Source organism: Typopeltis vanoorti, chromosome 2, assembly GCF_054136105.1.
Source record: "Typopeltis vanoorti isolate ZY-2024b chromosome 2, IOZ_Tvanoo_1.0, whole genome shotgun sequence".
NCBI classification, from domain to species: domain Eukaryota; kingdom Metazoa; phylum Arthropoda; class Arachnida; order Uropygi; family Thelyphonidae; genus Typopeltis; species Typopeltis vanoorti.
This window is the reverse complement of record NC_143550.1, coordinates 48932431-48957696: the sequence shown is the minus strand read 5'-3', so window position 1 is coordinate 48957696 and position 25266 is coordinate 48932431. Positions and strand designations below refer to the sequence as shown.

The following is a 25266-nucleotide window of genomic DNA, read 5'->3' as shown; positions in this document are numbered from 1 at the left end:
GTATAAACCACATTTCAATCGGATGGTGTGACATTACCTTACTTAACAGTAAGGCGATATCACCCGTCCGATTGAAATAAGCTATTGCCACCTTTTTTTTTTTCGGGGGTGGGGGGGATGACGAAGACGGTCACAATTAATTTTCAAAGCTGAGAAGAGTCTTAGAATCGTCCATATCATAACAGAAGGATTGCTAAAACTAACAACTGATGTTAATTCGATTGCATACAAGAATCCAATAAGGCTATTAAAATATCAGTTTATTTCACAAAATAATGAACGATTCTAAAAGAAAGAATATTTTACATTTGAATATCGATAAACTTCATAAAAAATGAAATAATTTTGGGGACACTTGATGCACTTATTTAAAAAATAAATAAGTTGAAAAATATTTTAGGTGAACAAGTTCTTAATCCAAGCAACAAATATAAAACGGCTATCAGGGCTGTCAAACTCTTCATCAGTGTCCGAATCATATTCAGATTCGGATTCCACTTCCTCTTCTTTATTTATGGCTGTTTTTTGTTTTCCTCCTTCACTCTGATGTTTTTGTATTGAGTACACGATGCGGTTTTCTTCCTGCTTGAATTTTCTGTATGAATTTATAAGGTTGTGTAAAGTATAAAGAGAAAAAGGAAGGCCAAGGGCCACAGACACAGAAAGCATGAAGATGATGAAAGGATCAGGCACTATCTGCAAGAAATGATAAGAATATATATTAAATGCACACACAAACATACTAGGAACGTGGTGCCTACATAAGTTAATTTTAGTGATTTAGTTATCTAAATGTATGTCATCGCATAATTTTACTATTTGTTTTCATTTCCAATTGCGTTTTACAATTATACTTGACAAAGTATTATTTCTCAATAAGTGACAAATGACCCAACATGCTCAACGTTACCCACACCCAGCAGATGGATCCAATGCTACACCAGATGGCCATTATGCACATTTGTTGATCACGTTTTGTAAGCGGACTTTGAGCGAAGCCACTGTTTTGAACAAAAAATTATGTGGCATACATTTGTTGCAAAAAAAAAAAAAAAAAGATACATAAGCCGGAATATTTCGAAAACCACAATTTTTTGGCACAATACGCCACCAAAACGGTATTCACCCTATATAGGTCTCGCCCTCAGCCGATTATTCTTCTCAAAAGTGATAGTTCGAATCAGGACTATTTGCTGGCTGGTGTAACCTTTGTGCTCCCATTTCCTCCAACCATATCACCGCTGTCTTGAAATATGACAAGGTGCATTATCACTATGATACTCAACGGAGTTGTATACAACATAGAATTCGCCAAAATATCAATGGTGTTACATGTTCATTTTTCTAAACAATACGACCAAGATGGGAGGGGAGTCTTAATCCAAACGAGATACATATCCAGAGTATAACCTAACAGTACGGTACTTAACAGACAAAACGATATACTTATAAATAATGGCAGATTATTTAATAATAATAATAATCTGATTTGAGGAACGTGCATCATGATTTGTCATTCCATATTCACAGCTTTGCAACGGTTTACTGTTTAATCACGTCGAGCCTTGAGAGGTAAACTGTCATTGTTTACCTGTCAAAGTAAACATTGTTTGGGGATAATTGCCTTGGCGTGGTAGCTGCCCTTCCATGGAAACCGTAGCTATTGAGTTCAGCACGTTATACTCTGATTGAGAGAACTATTGATATACGAAAGGAGAAATGCATATCGATTTTAAACATTCTATCTCCTTCAATCAATATATATTCTTAGCCACCTTTTTAAGTTTCTTTTCACCATCGTGTTTTTGTCTTTTAATGCTGCAAACTACAGTGAAGTTCGAATAACACAACAAGATTGATGACTAATATAGCAGCGAGTAACAACACTTAGTGCGAATTCGGTTTAACCCTAAATTACATTTAGTTTTCAGTACTGTACACAACTAATCATTTAATTTAATGTATATTACTTGCCTTTATACCCAGGTTTCCTAAAGTGTGCTCCGCGGCCGAGAACGGATTGTTGTAATAAAAAAATTAAAAAAAAAAAACAAAAAAAACATTACGTCCTCAGAAAAAAATAAAATAAAATACGGTGAGTTGCCAACTGAGAAAATCAAGCTACAAACGATAAAATAGAAAACATAATAAAATTAAACTACAGACATCTGTAACTATTTCTTATTCGAGTTTAATAACATTGACAAACGCATTCATAGCAAATACACATTTAGTGCAGTTTACAGTTCTCAGGTATGTAAAGTTTGTGAAACGCTGCTTTTATTTTATATCTTGCTGGGCTATATAGTTTGTTATACGCAGTATTCGAGAAAAACAGGAGGTATTTGCAACATTTCATAAAGTAAGTGTATATGTATAAACTAATTTCTTGAAAAGTATTTTCATAAACTTATAAACCTTTTCTAAAACAGAAAAAACAATGGACAATAAATTATAAATTGTTGGCATCTGTAGTCTGGAAACTGGCGCCATCTATTGTCAATAGTTGGCGGCTTAATGTATGTCTACATATTACTGTACAACATGGCACTACCTTTCGAACGGTAAGATTTTAAATGAACGAAATAATCTGTTAAAAGATACATCTTTTGTCATCACAAGATGCGACGGGTAATGCATCAAAACATAAAGCAATCTTCCAGTATTCCTCAGTATTGAAGGAATAAATATTCGAAAATAAATTTTATTTTCTCATTTCAACTGACTGGTACCTTGTACACAGACACACACTATTCAGAAGGATAAAGTTTAAAATGATTGACTGCGAATGAAGGGGAGCAGGGACGAGAAATTTAGCTAAGTGAGAGCGTGTGAAGGAATCTAATAAGAACACATGGAGTAGTGATGCGGGTATGGGGGAGATACCCACCCACGTTGTGGAAATTATTTCCAAACTTTCAGTATCTGCGTATCCCTTTTGAAATTGGGCAATACCCGATAACCCCCTTTCTCGGGAAAAGGGAGTTCGGGAGAAGTTACAATAATATTTCATTTAAACACGAATAATTATTTTTTTTTTAACATTTGCGTTATATTATAAAATTTAAATTTTCAGTAATAAAAAAAAATTAATGAGAAGAATGAAATTTATCGGAGAGTTCCGATCGGGGCTCGAACTATCTGAAAATTTAAACTTTTGATACAAACAGTTTAAAACTTATCATATTTTCTGCGTCATATTTTCTGCAAAAAATATAAAAGTAAAGAAAAAAAAGTAAAAATCGATTTTTTTTTTTTTTTTGGTGTCGTACCCCCTAAAGACCTTTCGCGTATCCCTAGGGGTACGCGGAACCACGCTTTGAACACTGTGTTTGATTCCTAGTAATTTACACCAAACGAAATGCTAATTTAATTACCCCAATCTTCGGGATGTCAAACTGGAAAAGATAACTGCATATTTTTTAATTATTTTAAAATTGTTACTGTTTATTCTTTCCTTTTCAAGGCATTTCGTAGAAGTTATTATTTATTTATCGTTTTGTATGTCCGTGTATGTGTCGTTTTTTTCTCTGCAAGCGTTGTATTTGTAGTTAACGAATAATTGTCGGTGAAGATTCCTCCTCTCTTCAAAGAGTTTCGCATGCTTCCTGAAAGTGTTCATTGGAAGAGCTATTTCATTCTTCTCCCCCCCCCCCACACACACACACAGTTTCATTATACATCCTTTGCTATTTTTGGAGGAAACAGGAGTGGATTTTTTTTATTTTTTTGATTACCGTCGAAGCCATTCAAACTATAAGGTTAAGTGTATGTCTTTAATCGCTTCTATTCTATTCTTCTGGCCTGTTTGTGGAAAAAGCCTTGCTACCTCTTGTAAGCCACCAGCTAAATCGCCTTCATAAAGGTTCTTCGCGTCGCAGAAGAGATTCGAACTCAGGAAAAAGGCGAGGAGGTGGGGGGGGGGGGTGTTCAAGTGCTTTAGACAAAATTAGTGTACATGATGCAGTGCGGTATAATGTATGACTGTAACTAGATCTGACCTCTCGGTCCTACTCAGTAAGTGAGCGAGAGTTTTAACTATAAAACAAAGTAAAGTGACTGCTGTTTAATAACACTTGAAGCCATCTTGAAATGTCAGTACGTTTACAGCAAGGAGAAATGAGACAGTAAAATACCCAGAACCGGCGCTAGGGTCTTTGCCGCCCGCATGCAATTTCTATCTAAGCGCCCCTGTAACGATCCGGGCGTGTGTGGTTCTTTTACGATAATAAAAATTTAAATTATTTGAAATTTCTTAAATAAATTTTGACAGAACAGCCACACGTTGGTTCGCTAAATGTAACGAACTAGGGGTGTTTACTAGGCAGGATAATCGCTAAAAATTTGAATATTCAAAAAAAATTCCCAAACGTTAAAGCAAATTTTGATAAAGCCACTTCACTTTAATCGTTGAATATAATGATACAGGGATTATAGCCTTCTCACAGACCCGAATAGCTAACAAAATTAAAATGAATTTTAATTAAAGTTAAAATTTATTTGAACTAAAGTTTAAAAAATTCTTGCATTTTTTACAAGTTACTAAATTCTTAGTAATTTGTAAATTTTTTTTAATAATTTTTATACGTGGAACTATCTTTTAGGAAAATAAAAGAAACTCAAGATAGATGAAAAAATAAGAAAAGAATTCAGAAATAATTAGAACATTTAATATAAGTATTCAAAAAATAACATCTTTACAGAATAACACAAAAATAAATTATATTACATAAATATACTTGACATTTTTTTAAATTAAAGTTTTAGGGTTTTTGATTTCATATTCACAAAATTAGAAATAATGGTCTTAACGTCTAATTCCGCACATATATCATTTTCAATAGCTATTAACGCCAAACTAACATACTTGTTCTTAAGTAGATTTTAATCAATTTCAACTTGGAAAAGGAACGTTCACCGCTCGCTACACTAACAGGTAAGGTTAATAGTATTCTTGAAGCAATTGAAAAGTTAGGGAAAGATAAATTATTGGACACAATAAAATTGAGAATATCGAAACGGTTTTGAATATTTAAATTATCCTTCAGAAAAATATCCCGGAAAGCACATAACTCGTCATATAGTTCTATTGCATTTACGTGTTTATTGTCGCCGTCCTTCAAGAGAATCCCTAAATCATTACAATCTTTTCGTAAATCTTCGTTATTAATTTGTAGTAATCTATACAAGATATTGAAATTATCATATCTTTTTAGTTGTTCAGAACGTTCTATTAACGAACACATTGCAACGTCTAGAAGTGTATAAAACACATTCACTCTAAATTTATCTTCTGGCGATTGTGGCGTTTCGTCATGAAGCTCGTAGTCAAATTGTCGTGTCTTCTTTCGTCGTCGAATTTCCGTACCAGTTTTAAATTCTTGTTCCCCATCCACCTCTTCACTCAGTTCTTTTGCCCTTTTTAGAACTTTAAAATTTGTATCTGATCGATACTCTTGTAAGAATATTTTTAAGTTTTCGATAGATTCTAAAGCAAGTGTTATGTTCATATTTTTGTCTTGAAGCATTTTACGAACAGGGTTTATTCTCTTAAGTAAATCATGCCAAGTTATAAGAGAGTAAATAAATTTGTAGTTTCTTTATTTTAGCAGATAATGTTTGTGCTTCATGCTGACTTTCCTTCTTAAAATTTTCATTATTTAAAATTTCAAAAAGTGCATCGAAAATTTCTCCTAACTGATATCGTAGAGGGCGGATTGCATTAATTTTACTTTCCCATCGGGTTTCTGATGGCTGTTTCAATGTTAATTTTTTACGAACTTTAAAAGGATTGCCCAACGTTTGTAAGAGAATGAAAAGAAATTGTATATTTCTTGAATAGTTGCAAAAAAAACTAATTGTATCTGCATTCACTTTGGCTGCATCGTTAATGATTAAATTTAGAGTATGAGCAGCACATGGCACGTAAAATGCTCGAGGGTTTTTGTCCTTGACCTCGACTTCGCATGTCTTCAATAGGGATGTTCCATTACTGTTGCACATAAACCACGTCCTGTGGAATCTGATATATCTGCAAAACCTAAAACGTTTTCCCTGATCTTGACAATTCCATTGTCACAGGAAACAAAGCGAATAATAATGGTCATTTGTTCTGTTTTACTTGCATCAGTGTGCAGTCTAAAATTATGGAATAATATTTAGATTTTCGAATTGATAATAAAATCGTATTCCTGATTGCGTTAATTAAAGTTCCCAATATTTCATTTTGACTGTCTTTACTCGAATAGTGTACTCTATTGTTTCGTTGTAGGGCCCTTTCAACATGATTTTCCATAACGGGATCAAACTTCCCAAACAGTTCGACTAATTTTAAAAAATTGCCGTTATTCCTTTCATATAATTTATCAGATGATCCGCGAAAAGCTAAATTTTGGCTACCAAAGAATTGTATAATTTCAATCAAGCGTTCTAAAACACTCGTCCAATGTTTCTTTTCCATTTCATACATGCTTTGAATCTGGCAATCAATAGTAGTTTTATTTTTTTAATTTTTATCAAGTTCCTTCCATTTTAAGAAAATTGTCATGTGAGTTAAACTGGTTGTATTTACATTTCTCCAATCGTTATAATGTTCTACAAGACTACTTGATTCAGTAGGTGCGAAAAGTTTGCAACAAAAGCAAAAAACTGAATTTAAAGTTTCGAAATAAATGAGCCATTTTCTTGGCAGGAGCTCCCCGTTTTCCATTTTTCTATTATTTACGACTGTATGTATCTCTGGGATATATTATATTTTTATTTTGAACAGGCCCCATTTCAATTAAAACAACTCGTAATTTTTCATCATTATTTCCCCATTCACCTGGATCTTCTAAATTTACAGAGTCTAACAATGTGTTAGTTTCGTGGTCAACTACAACTAAATCTTCTCCTAACTGTTTTTCACTTAAATCATGCGTCTTGTTATCTTGTTCAATAGTTGTAATAGTACTTTCATGCAAACTGGATGATGTGGACGCTTCTTCAACTCTGATTTCTGATGTATCGAGTTGGTTACAATCTGCATCAGAATATTTTAATATTTTAACATATTTATTAAGAGCCCCAGTTTGTTTCTTAATATCTGCTTCTTTTGCAGCATGACGCTTATAATTTTGTGCACCGGATAACTTTTTTTAATTTTTGATTCCATTTCTATTTTATTCCCACAAGAAATTATTACACAACACGACACAGAGAAGAAATAATAGTCCTCACTGCGCTACTGTCAGTAGCCTACTGAGATGCATACCATATGACTGGTCAACTAGCAACAAATGTTTTGTACGAAAATTCGTTTCTGCGCATAAAAACCGTTCAACGTTTCACTTTAGATAGACTGCAGTAGACACAACATTCTGCAGGCAAGCATTTAGCCTGTTTTCGCTGCAAAATTGTAAACAGCCAGCTGATCAAAGAGGCGGCAATATACAATTTTTTTTTAAAATTTTTATTCGGTGTATCCGGCCTTATTTATTTTAATATTGATGATTCTAAGAATTTTTTGTTTTTATGATAAAAATTTTGTTTCTTAAAAATTAACTTATGAACCGTGTCCCGGCGGCGGCGCCCGCATGCACCGCATGCTTTGCATGCACAGTTCCATCGGCCCTGAAAATACCCATGATAATCGTATAAAAATAAGTTGTCGACAGAAAAGCTTATGTGGCAGACAATGAGGAAATCTAATCAAAGTCTTCGTAAATCACATAGGGTCGGTTATGACAAATCGCTTACTAGATTCTAAGTACATCAAACGACAATTAATGTGCCAATTCATAAAAGCTACGGTGAAAGATTATTTTCGTTTTCATAAAGTATTCATTCCTAAATTAATACTATAACGAACATATTAAATTAGGAATGAATAATTTATGAATCGAATAAATCGAAGTTTTGTCCATTTTTTTAAAATTTAGTTTAATACGTATGATTTACACAAATTAATGCCCGTATCTTAAATACAAATATTTATGTTGGAAAATAAAATAAAATGCAACACAACAAATATTGTAAACAATATTTTGAAATATCGAGTTTTTTTTTTTTTTTTTTTTAATGAGATGAACAAGTGCAAGGTGCATTCCTGAGTTCCATGATTCATCCAACCAGAAACTCTCCGCTCTTAATATTATGCGCATTCTAACATCTCCAGTGTAACTATAGTAAAATGCCTCTCATTCTTTTTATTAACGCTTGTAGCAATGTCACTTTCACTATGTACACTTTATTTCAAATATCCTTATCCCCCACCCCAACTCCTCCCGTTAAAATCCAACGGATAGAACATCGAAATTGCGGACAGGAGTCTCATGTAGCTACAGAATGATGTGGAAGAGCACAATTTTAAAGGTACTGGTTATTGTTTTCTATGCAAAAATCAAATAGCCTTAGCGCTTATGTTTGTAAGGGCGCACACCACACATTTTGGAGCAATCGCAAACGTTCTCTCTCTCTCTCTATCTACTCTATATTATAAAATGATATTATAACGTTTTCGTGTCACGTTTTTGGGTCACTTTTTTTCCAAGTTATTTAAAACGTTTTGAAACTCAGCGGCTACCCTGAGTGTCGAATCTTCAAAATTTGAGTCATCTGAATTCAAGGAGAATCGGCCTACCAGTCTGGAACTCGGGTGGGGGGGGGGAGACCCCCCTTTCGAGTCTTCAAAATTCGAGTCATCAGAATTCAAGGAGAACCGGCCTACCTGTCCGGAACTTGGGGGGGGGGTTGGGCGCCGTAGGCGTCAGGGGGAGTCCCCCCCTAGTATATATATATATATATATATATATATATATATACTCCACAAACCTTTAGCATGTCTCTATGTTGCTTGTGTACATATGACATGATTATCATAGATTACGCAATCATAAACAATATGAGTTCGGAAAAATATTTCTTTAAAATACCAGCATTCTTTTTGTGGGAACTCTGTATTACAGTGCTATGAACATTTTCGAATGTATTTTCCAGCAGGTAACGACACTATAGAAAACACGGAGTCACACCCATCCATCTTCACAGTAGAGAAACAACAAAGGTTGGGCGGTTTTTGTGATCCTGGAATATGATAAAAAAAAAAAAATTCCATTTATCTGGAGAGAATCCGTTATAGGAGGAGATGTGCTTGTAATGCTGAACGTAATACAAGCGGAGACATGTGGCAGTCCGAACTTATTGGTCACGACTTTAATTCCCTGAATGCAATATTCAAAGCAAGAGATGTATGGCAATCACATGGTGATGACTTCCCCATTTCGTACTGAATTTTTAATGATATCATTCGATGACTGGTTGACTTAGGGCCGATTCTAAGACAGAAGAAATCAATCAATAAATAGAACCCTCTTGGAATAAACGTCTCCAAGTTCGGAAGTGATGTAAAAATAGTTGAAGATTTCTTTTTCATTTGTTTGTATATTCGATATGTTCTACATACACATAACAAATTAAAAAATCTGACAAAACATTTTTTTTCGCATTTGCACAAACCTCACTTTCTAGCTTTCACACTAACATCTGTTATTTCTCTTAGTTTTTTCTTTCTTTCACCAATTGTAGCCTTACCTAATTCTAAACCACTAAATGCAGATAACATGAGGTCTATTATATATACCATGGTACGTATATAGACCTCATAGACACACATGGAGTCAACCTGCTTGTGGATGCATTATGATGCACTAGGGCAAGTTAATGTAAGGTCAACTGCATTTGTGCGTACGTCTCTATACAAAATAGCATAGTGATGAAGATATTTCACGTGTAAACTTTCATGATCTCGCCCTTGCATGAAAACAAAAATACGACTTATTTAATACATTCATGAACGAAAACAGCCTGTTTCCAGCCAACTAGACTGCACGGTTGACTGGAAATAGGAAGGTGATGGTGGTATCCTGGAATGGATATTGCTTCGGCCCAGGTATTGCTTTACATGGTGACAATGTGCCTATTGGGACGTTGCTTTACAGGACTCTTCCAGCAAAAGCAACGTCCATTGTCAAAAGGCTCGCATCGGTTCTGAATACCTCAGGATATCCTCCATGGGCTAATGGAATCAATGTGAAGACGGTGCAACGAGTTTTCTTGGCCAAAGGTAGGTGGTCATAATGTTTTGGCTCATGAGTATATAATCTGATTTTTTTTCTTTTCTATATTTCTCTATATAACGTTTCTATATCCACACGCGCACGCACTCACACATCAGTTTTTTTGTCTTTCAGATCATCATTCCTACTAATACAATTTCTTTAACTCGTGCTTTCTCTTTCTCATTTTTGCATGCAATTTAGAACAAGTAAAAAAGATATTATTCATAAACTGTAATTCTCATTTAAAAAAAAAAAGAAACAGAATACTCACCTTCAACTCAAGTGGCTCGCCTGGATCTTCCTTAATGCGGTGCAGCTGAAAAATTTCAGCCATCATCATCACATCTCCCGAGAGAAAACCAAACGCCAAGGCAATGAAGGCAGGCAATATAATCATTTGGAGAGCTATCAGACTATAATACAGATGTTCTAGAAGCTACAGCAAAGAAATCAATCATAATACTGACCTCTTAATTGATATAACTTGACAAAATCATATATTATATACATAATTATACAATGTATACGAGGCAAGTTCAAAAAGAGACCGAACTTTTTAAACAGCGAGCCAACCTGCACAGAGAGCGCGCTGCGGCTGCTGAGCGCACCTAGGCGGCAGGTTTTGACAACAAACTGCCATTTTCTCCGTTCTACTATGATCATTAGTTGTCGAGTTACATCCGCTGAAGTGCGAAACATCCTATTGATAATCTTTTGCCTTTAGAATGAGCTGCTCTCAATAAGCTTAGAAACAATTCTCACATAGTGATCCCACCGAAGGAAATGCTATGGTTAGTCTTGATACAGATGATTATGATACTAATGTTAGACAGTTTCTGACTATTACGTCAGAGTGTTGTAGTCCGATATTTTCTTTACTGGCCTGAAAGTGGGCAGAGTTTTTAATGTGTGAAGACATGTTGCCAGTATATACTTAGTGAGTACTTTGGCTAACTGTTTAGCTAGTTTGTATGTGGGTAAGTTTGCACCATCCACAATTGGGTGTAATGGTACATTCTATTTATGGATGCTTTGGCAGCCCATATATGTGATGTGTGTGTGAGGGGGGAGGGTCTGGAGTGATTTCCACATGCCATGAAGTCACCTTCTTTTTTTTTTTTCGGCAAACCGGGTCTTTTCTCACGAATTTTGTCGTCTAGTCTGGTTAAAAGATCGGACTAATAACGTGCACAAGCTGTTCGTCGGATTAGTGACAAAGTGACAATGAAGAACAACGCGCGCGGGGAGGACTGTATGAGCCGAATGCAGAACTGAGTATTTAAGCATTTTGAAAATGGCTGAACGTCGGTCGGTGAAGATCCCACGCCTGGATGACATTTCACATGAACAGACGACGACCATATCGAGAGAGTTCCTACTGTGATTCGTGGAAATCGTCGTTTAACTGTCCGAGAAGTTGCTGACGAACTTGGCATCAGCATAGGATCTTCCCATCAAATTTTGACTGAAAAACTTCCGATGCGTCGCGTGAGTGCAAAAAAATCGCCCCTCATCCACAGTTATATGGCAAAACATCAGCCATCCGTTGTGCCCCATCAACCCTATTCTCCAGACTTAACTCCAGGAGACTTTTTCCTGCTTCCCAAACTTAAAACCACTTTGAAAGGATGTCGTTTCCAAACCATAGAAGAGAATCGGGAAAAAATGCGATAAGAGAACTGTGCGCCATCACAGAAAGTGTGTTCCAGAAAGCATTCCAACAAATGGAACTGCTTTGAAGGGGATGGTGCTTAAAATGTTGTAATATGAGCAATAAAGATTTAATAACAAGTTCGGTCTTTTTGTTGAACACGCCTTATATATATATATATATAAGGCGTTGACACTGGCATCCCCGCGCAGAGTGAAACGTACTCAAACCAAACACAGAGGGTAAATAGACGTACATCGGGCTTTCCAACAGTATATCGCAATCGATGAACATTAGTAAATGTGGCGATCTTGGTGACTTTGATCGTGGACGTATTATCGACGCAAGACATTCATTGTTCATTCTATCGCCCAAGTGGTAAGAACCCTAGCAGGGGAAGCTCGTGCATAAGCACTGCGGAGCTGCAGCACCCCCAATTTTTCTCGATATATAAATATATTTATTAATTTATTTATATTTGCTTGTAATATTTAATTTTATCATTAACAATCCTATAAAATTCTCTTATTTTGTATAAAAAATAATAAAAATCCATCTTGTAGCACTCAGGAGGGCGAAGGACGCTAGCAGCATCGTGTTTTCCACAGTGTCATATTGCTACGCGGGCAAGCATATGCACGTCATAGTGAGATGCGAGCTATTAGCGTAACGCGGCACTGTCCGCAGCGCAGTTCCATTGTTGTTTATATGCAGTTTGCGCCAGTAGTAGAGTGTTCGTAGTGCATATCGTGTTTACTCCGTCTCTTTAAATATTTGATCATTACAATTAAAAACATGTTTGTTATAGTTTTTATTTTAGAACATTATTGGGTTATTAACAATTATGACCTCAGAAATGCAACCTCAAGAAATAAGTTCTGTGACTATTGTCACAGAACTTCTTCCGATGATTTCAACGGAGAATAAATTCTTCAACAATCACACAAACATCAAGGAAAAAAGTTATTGACCTTTTCGCTCGAAACAAAACAAGAAGAATGGATTTTATTTTGAAGTAATTTTGAATTATACTAAACTATAATTTTATCGATAATAAATAATATTTTTCCGTGTTTATTTATTTTTTTAATTTTTACCATAATTTTGATATTTTATCCAAACACATATACACTGTACTTACAGTGTATACGTGTTTGGATAAAATATGCAGCAACCGATTTCAGCAACCGAACACCAAACGATTTCAAACCACGAGCCGCCACTGAACCCTAGGTTCTCGAGGGCAACCATATCAAGAGTCTACCGTGAGTATACTATCAACTGACGTGTCAGCTCCCACACGCCATTGATGACAGGAGTCGATGTTGACTGTCCATACTCGTACAGACCAACCGCAGGGCAACGGCAGCACAAATCACATCCAATTTCAATGTCTGAGGGTCCAAGAAGTGTCAACGAGCGAACGGTACGGCTCCCTGCATAACCATGGGCTAAGGGAGATGACGTCTAATCATATACCACAGTTGACAGCTCGTCATCGTGCATTGCACCTCGCCTGGTGTCAGGACTATCAAAACTAGACCTCTGCACAATGGACTAGAGTCGTGTGGTTTGATGAATCCCGTTGTACCGAGCTGACGGGAGAGGTGTGGCGTCGACAGCATGAGGCCATGGCTCCGTCGTTCCAGGAGGTGGTATCTCTGTGATGGTTTAGGGAGCCTGCTCATGTGACACATTAAGTCCCTCTGGAGAGGTCCTTGAACGCTGCGAGCTACCAGAATGTGCTGGCTGATCATTTACACACTTTCATGGCCTTCGAGCATCCTACCGCCGATGGTCTGTTTCAGCAGGACAGCGCGCCGCCCCACCGGGCTACAACCACCCAGGCATGGCTCAAGGAACACTCATCAGAGTTTGGTAACATCCAGTGCCCCCCACCCCCATATATATATATTGAGGAGAAACTTAAATTTGCTTATTCATTCCTTGCCTCATCACACATGTGACTGATCGGAACAGCTTGTTCCTGTCAGAATATTACTGTTTTTATGCCTTTTTACTACTCACGTTTGTGTTGAAATCTAAAATTTCTTTGCTAAAGCAAACATAAAAAAGGAAGACAGACTTCAGCTGTATTATTGCAATAAATTACTGACAGAAAAAAAAAAAAAAAAACGGTTCTGTGAGAAGTCGAAGAATTTGGAAATTCTTTCTGAACGACAAACAATATTATTATTATTATTACGTGACACCTCCAAGGAGTCCAAAGATAATCAGGGAGAGCACCTACTTCTACAACTCTGTCTCCACCACTTAATCCGCCAACCATACCGAACCGCCACTATTATTATCTACACCAACGCCATCTACTCCCCACAGCCACCACTAGTATTTTTTTGTCTGTAAATTGCGTGTGTTTTCAAAGCCGATTTGTGTGTATGCGGGATGAAAAACCCGAGTTTCCAAGAGAAAAGACCCCACTACCTCCGTGTGAGATCGGCTAACTCACCTTCAACTGAAAAAGACCATAGAAAGATTCCTCTCATCACGGCGTATGTGATTGTTTAAATTTCTATGTTATGTGTCAGTACCTTACCTTCCAATAATGAGGTTGACTATCATAAGGAAAGTCTCCTAAAAATAATTACAATTTTTAATTGCGTAATGTAGTATTACTCATTTGCTGTGCAGTAGATCTTGCAATTCTGATAATTTTAAAAAATAAAAAAACGTCAAATGCGAGAAAATATGTAAACGATTAATAATTTTAAATCACATAATAATTCTTATTATAAACATATTGCATATTGAATTCGTAGCAGGGAATTTAAATAAACAGTAAGCCTAGCTACAATGTATTTAGACTATCAGCTCCACCATAATTTAAGTGAAAAATTCAATTTCTAACGACCATTACGCCGTTTGAAATTGAATTTTCACATATTCCCTTTTCCATTTGTGTTATCAGAAATTGAAACACACACACACACACACACACACACACACACACACACACACACACACACACACACACACACACACACACACACACAGCCTTTTAATGACATTCTCCCTCAGTACTCTTACATTTTCAATGAAATAGGCCTTTTCACACCTGCAACTCAAACTTTATCGTTCACGCTCTTTTCAGTTTGCTTCTTTTTTGTGATACGCCACTCTACCTTGGTATTTCTGATCACAAGACGTTGAATTTAATTCTTCAAATAATTTTATTCTAATTTTACTTTTGAATCTTATTTCAGATTTAGTTCTTTCACTTCATATTAATTGTGCCAAAGTCAGGACTTAGATCTGCAATCATAATGCGAGAGCTATAGATAATCTGTTGATAATCTAATAAAGATAATCTGTTTATTTGCAGTTTCCAAATAATCATCAGCATTTCACGCACTTTATTTCAATAATTATAAACTGCATGTATGCTCTCGCAGTTAAGAATACAGGTATAAAAAGTGAATACTCCTAGTATACTCATTATACCAGATGCAGAACATGCCAGAGACACCAGCAATTAGATGTACAGAATCGAGGGGGGGGACCACACAAATACAGTGCAACCTTAGTTATTACAGTTGCACCGTAGTTAATTTCAAAACTTAGAGACATTGAACTTTTTAGAGCCATTTCAGACCTCCAACTAACAGGGTGGTGGTCTCACACTGAGCAATGAAATTCATTTTTGTCCCCTTAAAGGCATTCCAAAACATCCATGCTCGTGGTGGGATTCTGACCCACAGCCTGTGGGTAAAAGAGTAGGTACATTATCCACTCAGTCATTCATTCAGGCAGGCAAAACTAACACAACAAACCATTAAACGATTTCAGTTAATGATTTTTCTGAAAATGTGGAGTTTTCATTCAGAAACTAGTAATTCGAACTCGATAACCAAATATATATTTGCTTGAGTAAGTTCCAGTTGCCAATGTTGCACAGCATTTGGTACCCAAACTTTGTTGTTGTTTTCCTGTTTATATCATGCACAAAATGAAAACAGTGTTTATTTATAAAATAGCATTTTTCATATTCTAAATCATTTCATAAATGAAAACTTTTTTAAAAAATATACAAACCTGCTTGGAACGTTTCTCTAAGGTTTGAAAAATTCCTCCAATTTTTTTCGTCGCTTCCTCAATTTTGAGCTGCGCTTGGATCAAATGTTCTGTCTGCTCCATCAGTACAAAATCTCCACCTACATGAGAGAGAGACAGAGAGAGAGAGAGATACAACGATAAGTGTGTGTGTGTGTGTGTGTGTGTGTGTGTGTGTGTGTGTGTGTGTGTGTGTGTGTGTGTGTGTGTGTGTGTGTGTGTGTGTGTAGGTAGAATTGCTTACCAAATGTATTAGTCCCACAAATAAGATCTCTCTTTTCCTGAAAATCTTACACTGTATTTATCCTTCTGTTTAGGGGGGAAGAAGAAACAGCAAGAAAGAAACAGTTCATCTTACAATGGTCCAGCTATATCATATATATCCATCTATGTGTACTAGTTCATTTTCTTGTTACCTTTTCGCTAGTCATGGACTTTCTTGAGAATATATATAACTTAAGAAAGTTATATATAATACTAGGGGGGTATCTGGCGCCTACGGAAACCCCCCTCCGTGTTCTGGATTGGTAGGCTGGTTCTCCTTGAATTATGATGACTCGAATTTCGAAGACTCGACACTCAGGGGCTACCCTGAGTGTCGAGTCTTTAAAAGGGGGGCTCCGTCCCCTGGCCCCTAAAGCGCCCCCCCCGAATTCCGGACTAGTAGGTTGGTTCTCCTTCAATTCTGATGACTCGAATTTTGAAAACTCGAAAGGGGGTTCCTCCCCTGCCGCCTACTCCCCCCCCGAGTTCCGGACTGGTAGGCCGGTTCGTGAATTCTGATGACTCGATTTTGAAGACTCGACACTCAGGGTAGCTCCTGAGTTTCAAAACGTTTCAAATAACTTGACAAAAAACGTTACATAAAAAGGCTTATCATTTTATATATATAGGATAGATAACTTTCTTGAGAATATAATTTTCATTGCTGGAGATCAGGGTATAACACATCCAATGAAAATATTTTCATAAGAGCCTGATTTATACCTGCTTTGAAACCAAGGGCACACTTTAGTGAGTACGGGAGTGATAAACCCGATGCTGGACCATAACTTACTTCATGTGATATACATCGGTTATATTATCTGTATATTGGCCCCTCCCTTTTTTTTTTTTTTTTACTTTTCTTCTTGCTCATTCCTATTTTGCCATTTGATTTCACGTCTTATGCAGTGGGAGTCTGCCTTCTCTACTAATATTTGTTTCACCTAGCAGGCTGAAGTGCCAACTACTTGGCCAACGCTAGATGAATTGGGACCAAATCCTCCCAGATATATGGAAAGGGCCTCTGCAATCCTACCACTTTTTTTTTTCTTGCAGTGACCTCAATTCAAAATACTAATATGTTTGTGTCTTATAATACATCGCATGCTGCATCGGTTGTCGCGCAAGAATCGAGGAATACAGGAGACATGGGATTATCTCAGAGAGTATTACATAGGCACATGGAATACACAGGTGTCTAAAGATGAGTACTCTTGATATTATCTGTAAAGAGATGGAGAGGTATAAAATTCCCATCATGGGAATTACAGAAACCAGACGGAATGAAGAAGGTCACTTCAAAAGGCAGGATGATAAACTAGTTCTTTATTCAAGAAATGACTCAATGCATCATGGGGTAGCTGTGATGCTAAATAAACCTGCTTCCAGAAACACCTACGATGGACCTATACTTGGATATCAATATTAATTGATAGGTCAAGGTTCCAGATTGATTACATCCTGCTTTCCAACGGTGGAAGACAAATATCTCTGATGTGCATATGTGTCCTGGAGTATACTGTGTTATAAACCACCCAGCAACTTAGAGCCAAAGTAAGACTAAGACTCCGAACCTTCTAGGTTAGGGATGATCCACTAGACTGGATGCCAGAGTAATTCCTAGTGGGTTCACAGAAGAAACATCAGCTCGATTCGATGATCTTTTGGAGATTAGTGAGGAGGACTAGTGAGTTCTCCTCACTAGTCTCCAGGACATAGCCAAGAAGTATCTCAGCTCAATTAGAAGACCAATCAACCCATGGATATCGGATTCAACATGGAATATAATCGAAAGAAGGTGGTTGGAGAAACAAAAGGGCACAAGGACTGAACAATATAAGAGAATACATAGAGAAGTCATCAAGCAGGACAAAGAACAATTTTATGCCAATAAATGTCAAGAGATAGAGTTCCAGATGAGGAGATGCAATTATAAAAGGGTGTTTTGTTAAGTTCGTACCAAAGCACAAGTTTAAGCCCAAACTGAATGTCATAAATGACAGGAATGGAGCAGTACTAACCAAAGACCTGGAAATCAAAAAAAGATGGAAAGAATACTGTGAGGAACTGTACAGCAAAGAGGATAAGGAAAATTTGGAGGAACTATCTCATCAGTAAAATTTCGATTTCGAACCTCCTCCACTTAGGCATAAGGTTGAAAGAGCAGTTAAACAGCTTAAGAGCAATAACGCAGATGTAATCCCAGCAGAGTTAATTAAGGCCCCAAGGAATAGAGAGATAAGAGTGCTTCATAGATTGATTAATGATATTGGAGACAGGATCACGGTCTAGAGACTGGAAGAAGTCGGTTTTCATATCACTACATAAGAAGGGATTATGAAGGATTGCAAGAACTGTAGAACTATTAGTTTAATTTCTCATGCAAGCAAGATTATTCTAAATAGGATCGAGGCTAATGTTGAGGTAGAGATGCCTAAGGAACAAGTAGGTATTAGGAAAGGTAAGGCTACCAGAGGTTAGATCTTTTGTCTTAAACAGATCATAGACTACTCTAAAGCTTTTGACTGTGTTTAGAATGTAAAACTTGGGAAGTCATAAAAATGAGTTTTCCTCAATACACTATCAGGTTCATAGCTAACGTCAACAGTGAGTAAGAAGCTATGGTAAGAACGAGTTGGATTAACCGATTAGCTTCAGGTTGGAAAAGGATTTAGGCAAGGATGCCAACTTCATCCTCGCCTGTTTAGTATATATGCTGATGACATCATGCGTGTAGCATTGTTGGATGAGCTTAAGACAGGAATTAGAATAGGTGATACATTGATCAGTAATCTGAGGTTCGCTGATGATACAGTACTCCTTTGTAACAGAGGGGGCTACAGCTCAATCCTAGAAAGACAAAGTTTATGGTTCTCAAAGGAAATACAGACAGGAAGCTCCTGAGAAACAAGTGTACCTTAATGGAGAAAGAATTAAGGAAGTCAGCAAGACCATTATGTTCTGAGACCTGAGTCCTCAGACCATTATGAATGTGAAGAATTGTTGTTCAGAAGAAAATTAGGAATGATTAAAACAACAGTCTGAGACTTGTCTAAAGTCCGGAAGGATGGATCTTTCTCCACAGAAAACAAAGTTGAGGATTTTAATATCTTAGTAATACCAAATCTTAGATCATATCTTAGTAATCCTGGGGATCATACGATATCATCACGAATGCATTACATACAGTAACTAATATTATGGGGTTTCTTCAACCTTTCATTTCCTCTGCGTGCTTTATCTGGATCTTCACACTTTTAATCAGAAGTACTTTCATTAAAAATAAATAACGCCAACATAAGTTGTCAAAATCAGTTTTAAACTTTTTAATTAAATTTTATTTATTAGCAGTTTAGGCTGCGATGAACAAAAACACAATAATTCATTAAAAGACAACATTTATAACTATTATTTAAGTCATGAAATTAGTCTTTTACAGCAATGGGGATATGGCTTCTTCAGAAAATAGACGTTTGTTACATGGTTAGAATTCTCACACATCTCTAACACTTACTACTGATCGTAAAGAGTTCACATTTGAATAATACTATTGCACTCCACCCAGATCGAATACAAACCGTAAGCCAACAAAACTATTTTGTTCGGTGATGCATTTTCGATTATATGGACCTAAAAGGAAGAGAGAGAGAGAATATAGAATTCGACATTACGAACTTGCTGTAAGACTTGTTTGAAAGCGTACGTGCGCCTTTGAGGCGGATAGAAGATTAGCTATTTGACAGGCTGATGATCTGAAGGTATCTGAATCCCTTGCAATTTAATGTGTATATATTGACAGCATGGTGAATGGAATGTTAAATGATTCACAGTTGTTTGCAGGTAAAAAGTTGTTAAAGGAGTATTATATTGTTGTGGCACTTCGATCTCGTTAATTATACGAAGTTTGTTAGCTAAAAAAACCGGATACGGTTTTCTCAGTATATTTCTCAGATGCGTTTTTTTTTTTTTTTAAAGTATCACTCCAATATGCGAAAGGTTGCAGAATCTATAGCAAATTATGTATAGGACAGTAACAATGAATGGAAGAGGTTGGCTGTTTATATTTCTCCAAGGCTATGAGGCGAGCATATTTTCTGATAACTACTTATATTCTCTGGTCTGTTTGCATGTTTCTCAGGGAAAAAATAAATAAATAAACCGCCACTTCCAATGACGACAATAATGAAGAGACACGTGGAAGTTGAACAGGGAATTGGTGAGAAAGGAAGATAAATGTGAGTTTTCTCAGATTATTGGTAGAATGTCAAGCAGTAGAATGTATTCTCATGTATGTTGAAGTATATTCCTTCCATAATAATAAACAGGCAGCGTTTCATCCAATTTTATCTTAAGATCACAAGATTTCAGAGACTTAGATGACATACAGGAAATATGCGCACTGTGGAAATTCTTACGTGTGATTAATAAGTAGTCCATGCTTTCTGCTAATCTATATTAATATTAAATACATAAATTCCTCATAATAATAATATAAAAATAGGTCTTATGGTATAAGACCTAAGGATATCAAACAACACACAACTAGCCTAGGCCCTATCTACTAAAATTAATAAAATATTTAAAACCGGACAAATACCAAGTATGTTGAAGACAGCCATAATCACACCCATATACAAATACGGAAAAAGAAATTTAATTAATAATCACAAACCCATAGCAACACTTCCAATTATCAATCAAATTATGGAGTGGATTGTACTGAGGAAACTAGCAACATATACAGAGAACTTTCATATTATCCCCAAAGCACAATACGGTTTTCAGAAAAAAATAAGGGAACAACGTCTCTCTTGGAAGATTTTACGGACGCAATTAATGCCGCCTTAGATAAAAACGAAATTGTCATGGCAGTCTTTATGGATTTGACTAAAGCATCTGACACACTCACACATCAAAATTTATTAGAAAAGCTAAAACATGTTGGAATAGAAGGACCTCTGCACAGGTAGTTTAGAAACTACCTTCAAAATAGAAAACAGATCACAAGCATCGGGTCAAACCGCAGTAGAGCTACCAGTAACCTGTGGGGTGCCACAGGAAGTTGTTCTCTCCCCAAATATATTTAACATTTATATGCACTATATTAACCAGCTACCTCTCAAAGGCAAGATCTTTCAATACGCAGATGATACAGCTATAATATCCATCCATAATAACGCAAGCATAGCCCAAACAAATATGCAGCATGACATAAATCTGCTCATTGACTGGCTCACCAAAAATTCCATACACCTAAACTCTGACAAGACAAAATTAATCATATTTAGAAATTCACTGACTCAACCAGTTAATAATATATATACTCGTATATAACATCCAACATAAAAAAACACAGTGAACAGTAAAACCACTACCATCACTCAGGTTTATTTATTTATTCGTGTGGGGTTCTCCCCCCCCCGTTCCTTGACTGCCCCTTAGGACTAGTTGAGTCCTCCTAATGAGGGGATTAAGTATGTATTTTTGACTGTGGCCTGTGTGTGTGTGTTCACGGAGCCGGTTTGCCTGCTTGCGGGATGAAAAATCCCTCATAAACTGGGGGGAAAACCCCCGCTGAAACAATACGTTGGAATTTACTTCGATGCAGATATGAACTGGGATAGCCACATAAACCATCTACAAAACAAACTCCGAACAATAAGTGGCAAACTCTACAGGTTAAAAGACATAGTTCCCACACACCTAAAAACACTAATATACTAAGATAACAACGTATGCGTTCTGTGCACACTACAATATCATTACAGTACAAAATAATAAAACTTATCTTTTGGGAACAAAGAGGCAATACCGGCTTTATATACACCAGCAATGTCAGAACACAAAATACTAACAGCAAGACACTCACGTCACTATGCAGCTATGCTAAAATATTATTTCGATGCCAACTATAGGACAGCAGAAATACATACCGTATTGACAAGATCTCAAACAACTAATTATATCATATGTAAATATAACAATCACTGCGAAAGGTCACTCGAAGCTTCTACATCCCAGACACTAAATAAACTACCTTTTGAATACAGGAACCTTACAAACTACAGTAGCCTGAAGGACATATGAACAAGAAATACGCACCCTATACACCAGGTATGTCAAACACGCGGCCCGCCAACCTTTGTAACCAACATGGTTATTTAACTTTTGACAACACCGAATTAAATATATTTAAAAAAAATAACATTTCCACTTCAAATTATATTATACGCCAAACTACTCTGCAATTTCTAAAGGAAATAATGTTCTATTTGTCATTTCAAAAAAATCTTGTTACACCACTGCATAAATATCGAATTTTACTGAATTTTAACGAGCAAGTCTACTTACGCGGTTACATCCGCTGATCACAGCAATCAGAGACTAGCCGTTAGCAATTTTCAAGTCGTAAGAAAGTGTAGTGTTTTCTTTATAATTAATAAAGAATTTATAAAAATAATGTCTAAACTTTCAACCAGTATGAGTAAAAGACGATTAATTGAAGACATCGTAGTTTTCAATAAAAATGGGAGTTACAATATTTTTGTATTCAAGGGGGAAAAAAAATATGCCTGATATGTAGAAACTCTATTGCAGTTTGCAAAGAATATAATATTAAAAGGCATTACGATACAAATCATAAAGAAAACTATGACAAATATGTTGGGAAACTTCGTGAAAATAAATTGTCAGAATTAAAGTTGACATTTCAAAATCAACAAAGTGTATTTACCAAACCTATTGAAGATAATAGAGCTACGGTAAAAACCAGTTATTTGTTATCACATTTAATTGCAAGCAAGTCGAAACCATTCACTGAAGGGGAAAATTTATCCGCGAATGTATTATTAAAGCAGTTGAACTGTTGTGTCCTGATCAATTAAAGAAATTTAAAAATATAAGCTTATTTCGAAATACCACTGCTAGCAGAATTGATGATATACCCGGGAACTTAAGGAATCAACTAAAATCAATAATTCCACATTTCAGACCTATTTCCTTGCAATTGACGAAAGTACAGATGCACGGGATATCGCTCAGTTGGCAGTTTTTATTCGTGGATGTGATATGAACTTAAAAGTAAGTGAAAAACTTCTAGAAATTATCCCTATGCACGATACAACCACAGGAGTGGATATTTTGTACGCCCTTATAGAAGTTTTGAATGAATACAATTTACCATTAAAAAAGCTAGTTTGCCTTGCAATTGATGAACCAGGTAATAATAATTTTCAACATTTTCATTACATTATTCATCAGCAAACACTATGCTCAAAGTTTTAAATATTGGACATATCCAAAAAATGTCAGTGAAATTGTAAATTATATTCGTGCACGTGGGCTTAATCATCGCCAATTTAGTAACTTTCTAGAAGTGAATATAGCGATCTACCTTATTATATAGAAATTAGATGGCTTTCCAGTCATAAGGCGATTCTTCGAATTGCTGGACGAAATTACCATTTTTTAGAATCGAAAAATTATGAATGAAATATTAAAAAATGATCGATGGATAAAGGACCTGGCTTTTTCAGTTGACATTACAAGTCACCTTAGACAACTTAATCTTAAGCTACAAGGCATATCAAGCAGTTACAATGTTATTTGACAATATTAACATTTTCAAACAGAAATTATTACTTTGGCAAAAACAAATTCAAAAAGAAAATTTATCCCATTTTGAATGTTGTCAATCATTTTTACAAAAATCACCGAATGAATTATCAGAATATGCCAATCAAATTAAGTTATTAAAAAAATGAATTCGAAAGAAGATTTTTAGATTTTAAGAAATATGAAAATCAGTTTCGCCTATTTACTTCTCCTCTATCGATTGATGTTGAAACTGTTGATGACAATTTACAGTTGGAATTAATCGAAATTCAGTGTGATTCCGTATTGAAACAAAAATATATGGATGTTGGAATTCCAAAGTTCTATAATTATTTATCAGTCGATCGTTACCCCAATGTGTTATGTGCAATTACGCGTATTTTACTATGTTCGGTAGCACATATTTATGCGAACAACTATTTTCAACTTTCAAGAATAATAAAACTGAGGAAAGATCAAGATTAACAGACCAGCATGTGCAAGCAATATTGAAAATTACTACAGCTCAACAAATTCAATAACCAAATTTTGAAGATTTCATTAATGAAAAACGTTGTCAAGTTTCTTCAAAAAATGATATGTATAATTTTATTTAAATATGTAAACTTTATATGTTATATGTATTTTTGTAACATGGGCGTATTTTGTACTCATATACTATAATCCTAATATTAAAAAATCTGTTTCCTCTTTATTTCGAGATTTTTTTTCTGTTGCGGCCCGTAGCTTGATCTATAATTCTTCATTTGACCCTTGGAAGTAAAAGAGTTTGACATGCCTGCTATACACCTTACAAACTTAATGAAGCTCAGGCTTTCCAGTTTAGTGACGCATCATGACATTTCAAATTATCCCACAAGCGCGCCGGTGTGTGTGTGTGTGCGCCTCCCTGCGTGTGCGTGTGAATGAATTTCTCATCCAACGGCAGTAGTGAATATCAGACCTATCATCAGCCGACTTCTAAAACAGCTATCAAACAAATAAACAATAATTAACCTGTCATCCTCAGATAAGCTTACTAAAAAGTTTCGAGGATGCAAGCTGCGACATTGCATCTCAACCGGGATCAACATAAAGCAAAAAAAAAAAATCATTTATTACATTTAAGTGCTGTAGTTACAGCACTTAAATTATTATATTCTCTCTCTCTCTCTCTCTCTCTCTCTCTCACACACACACACACACACACACACACACACACACACACACACACACACACACACACACACACACACACACACACACACACACACACACACACACACACACAAAAAAAAAAACTATAACAAACCCCTCTCAAAAAACACCATGTCCGCGCGATTAGCCTAGTGGCTGTGCCTGAGGAAGGAGTGTCCTAGGTTCTATTCGCGTCGACGACGTGTGGAGCTTAAGGATCTTCCTTAGTTATAGCCAAGTTAGCCGGTCTTGGGCGTGGGCAGCAGGTTTTTTCCCCAGTTTATGTGGGGTTTTTCATCCAGCAAGCAGGCAAACCGGCCCCGTGAACACACACGGATACAGTCAGGAATACTTAGACAATCCTTCCAGCCATAGGAGGGATTACTGTGATGA

General features: G+C 36.1%; 1 protein-coding gene across 1 annotated transcript in view; it reads right to left on the bottom strand.

Moving 5' to 3' along the window:
• Positions 1-268: 268 nt before the first annotated feature.
• The window catches only part of LOC150108993 (uncharacterized), a 28185-nt gene continuing 3187 nt past the window's right edge, over positions 269-25266 (bottom strand). The window contains exons 2-4 of the mRNA XM_090404806.1: positions 15802-15920; positions 10369-10533; positions 269-696 (exon numbers count right to left, since the gene is read on the bottom strand). Of these exons, the coding sequence (XP_090260932.1) occupies positions 397-696; positions 10369-10533; positions 15802-15920 (584 nt within the window). The 3' untranslated portion in view covers positions 269-396. The remainder of the gene's footprint in view (positions 697-10368; positions 10534-15801; positions 15921-25266) is intronic.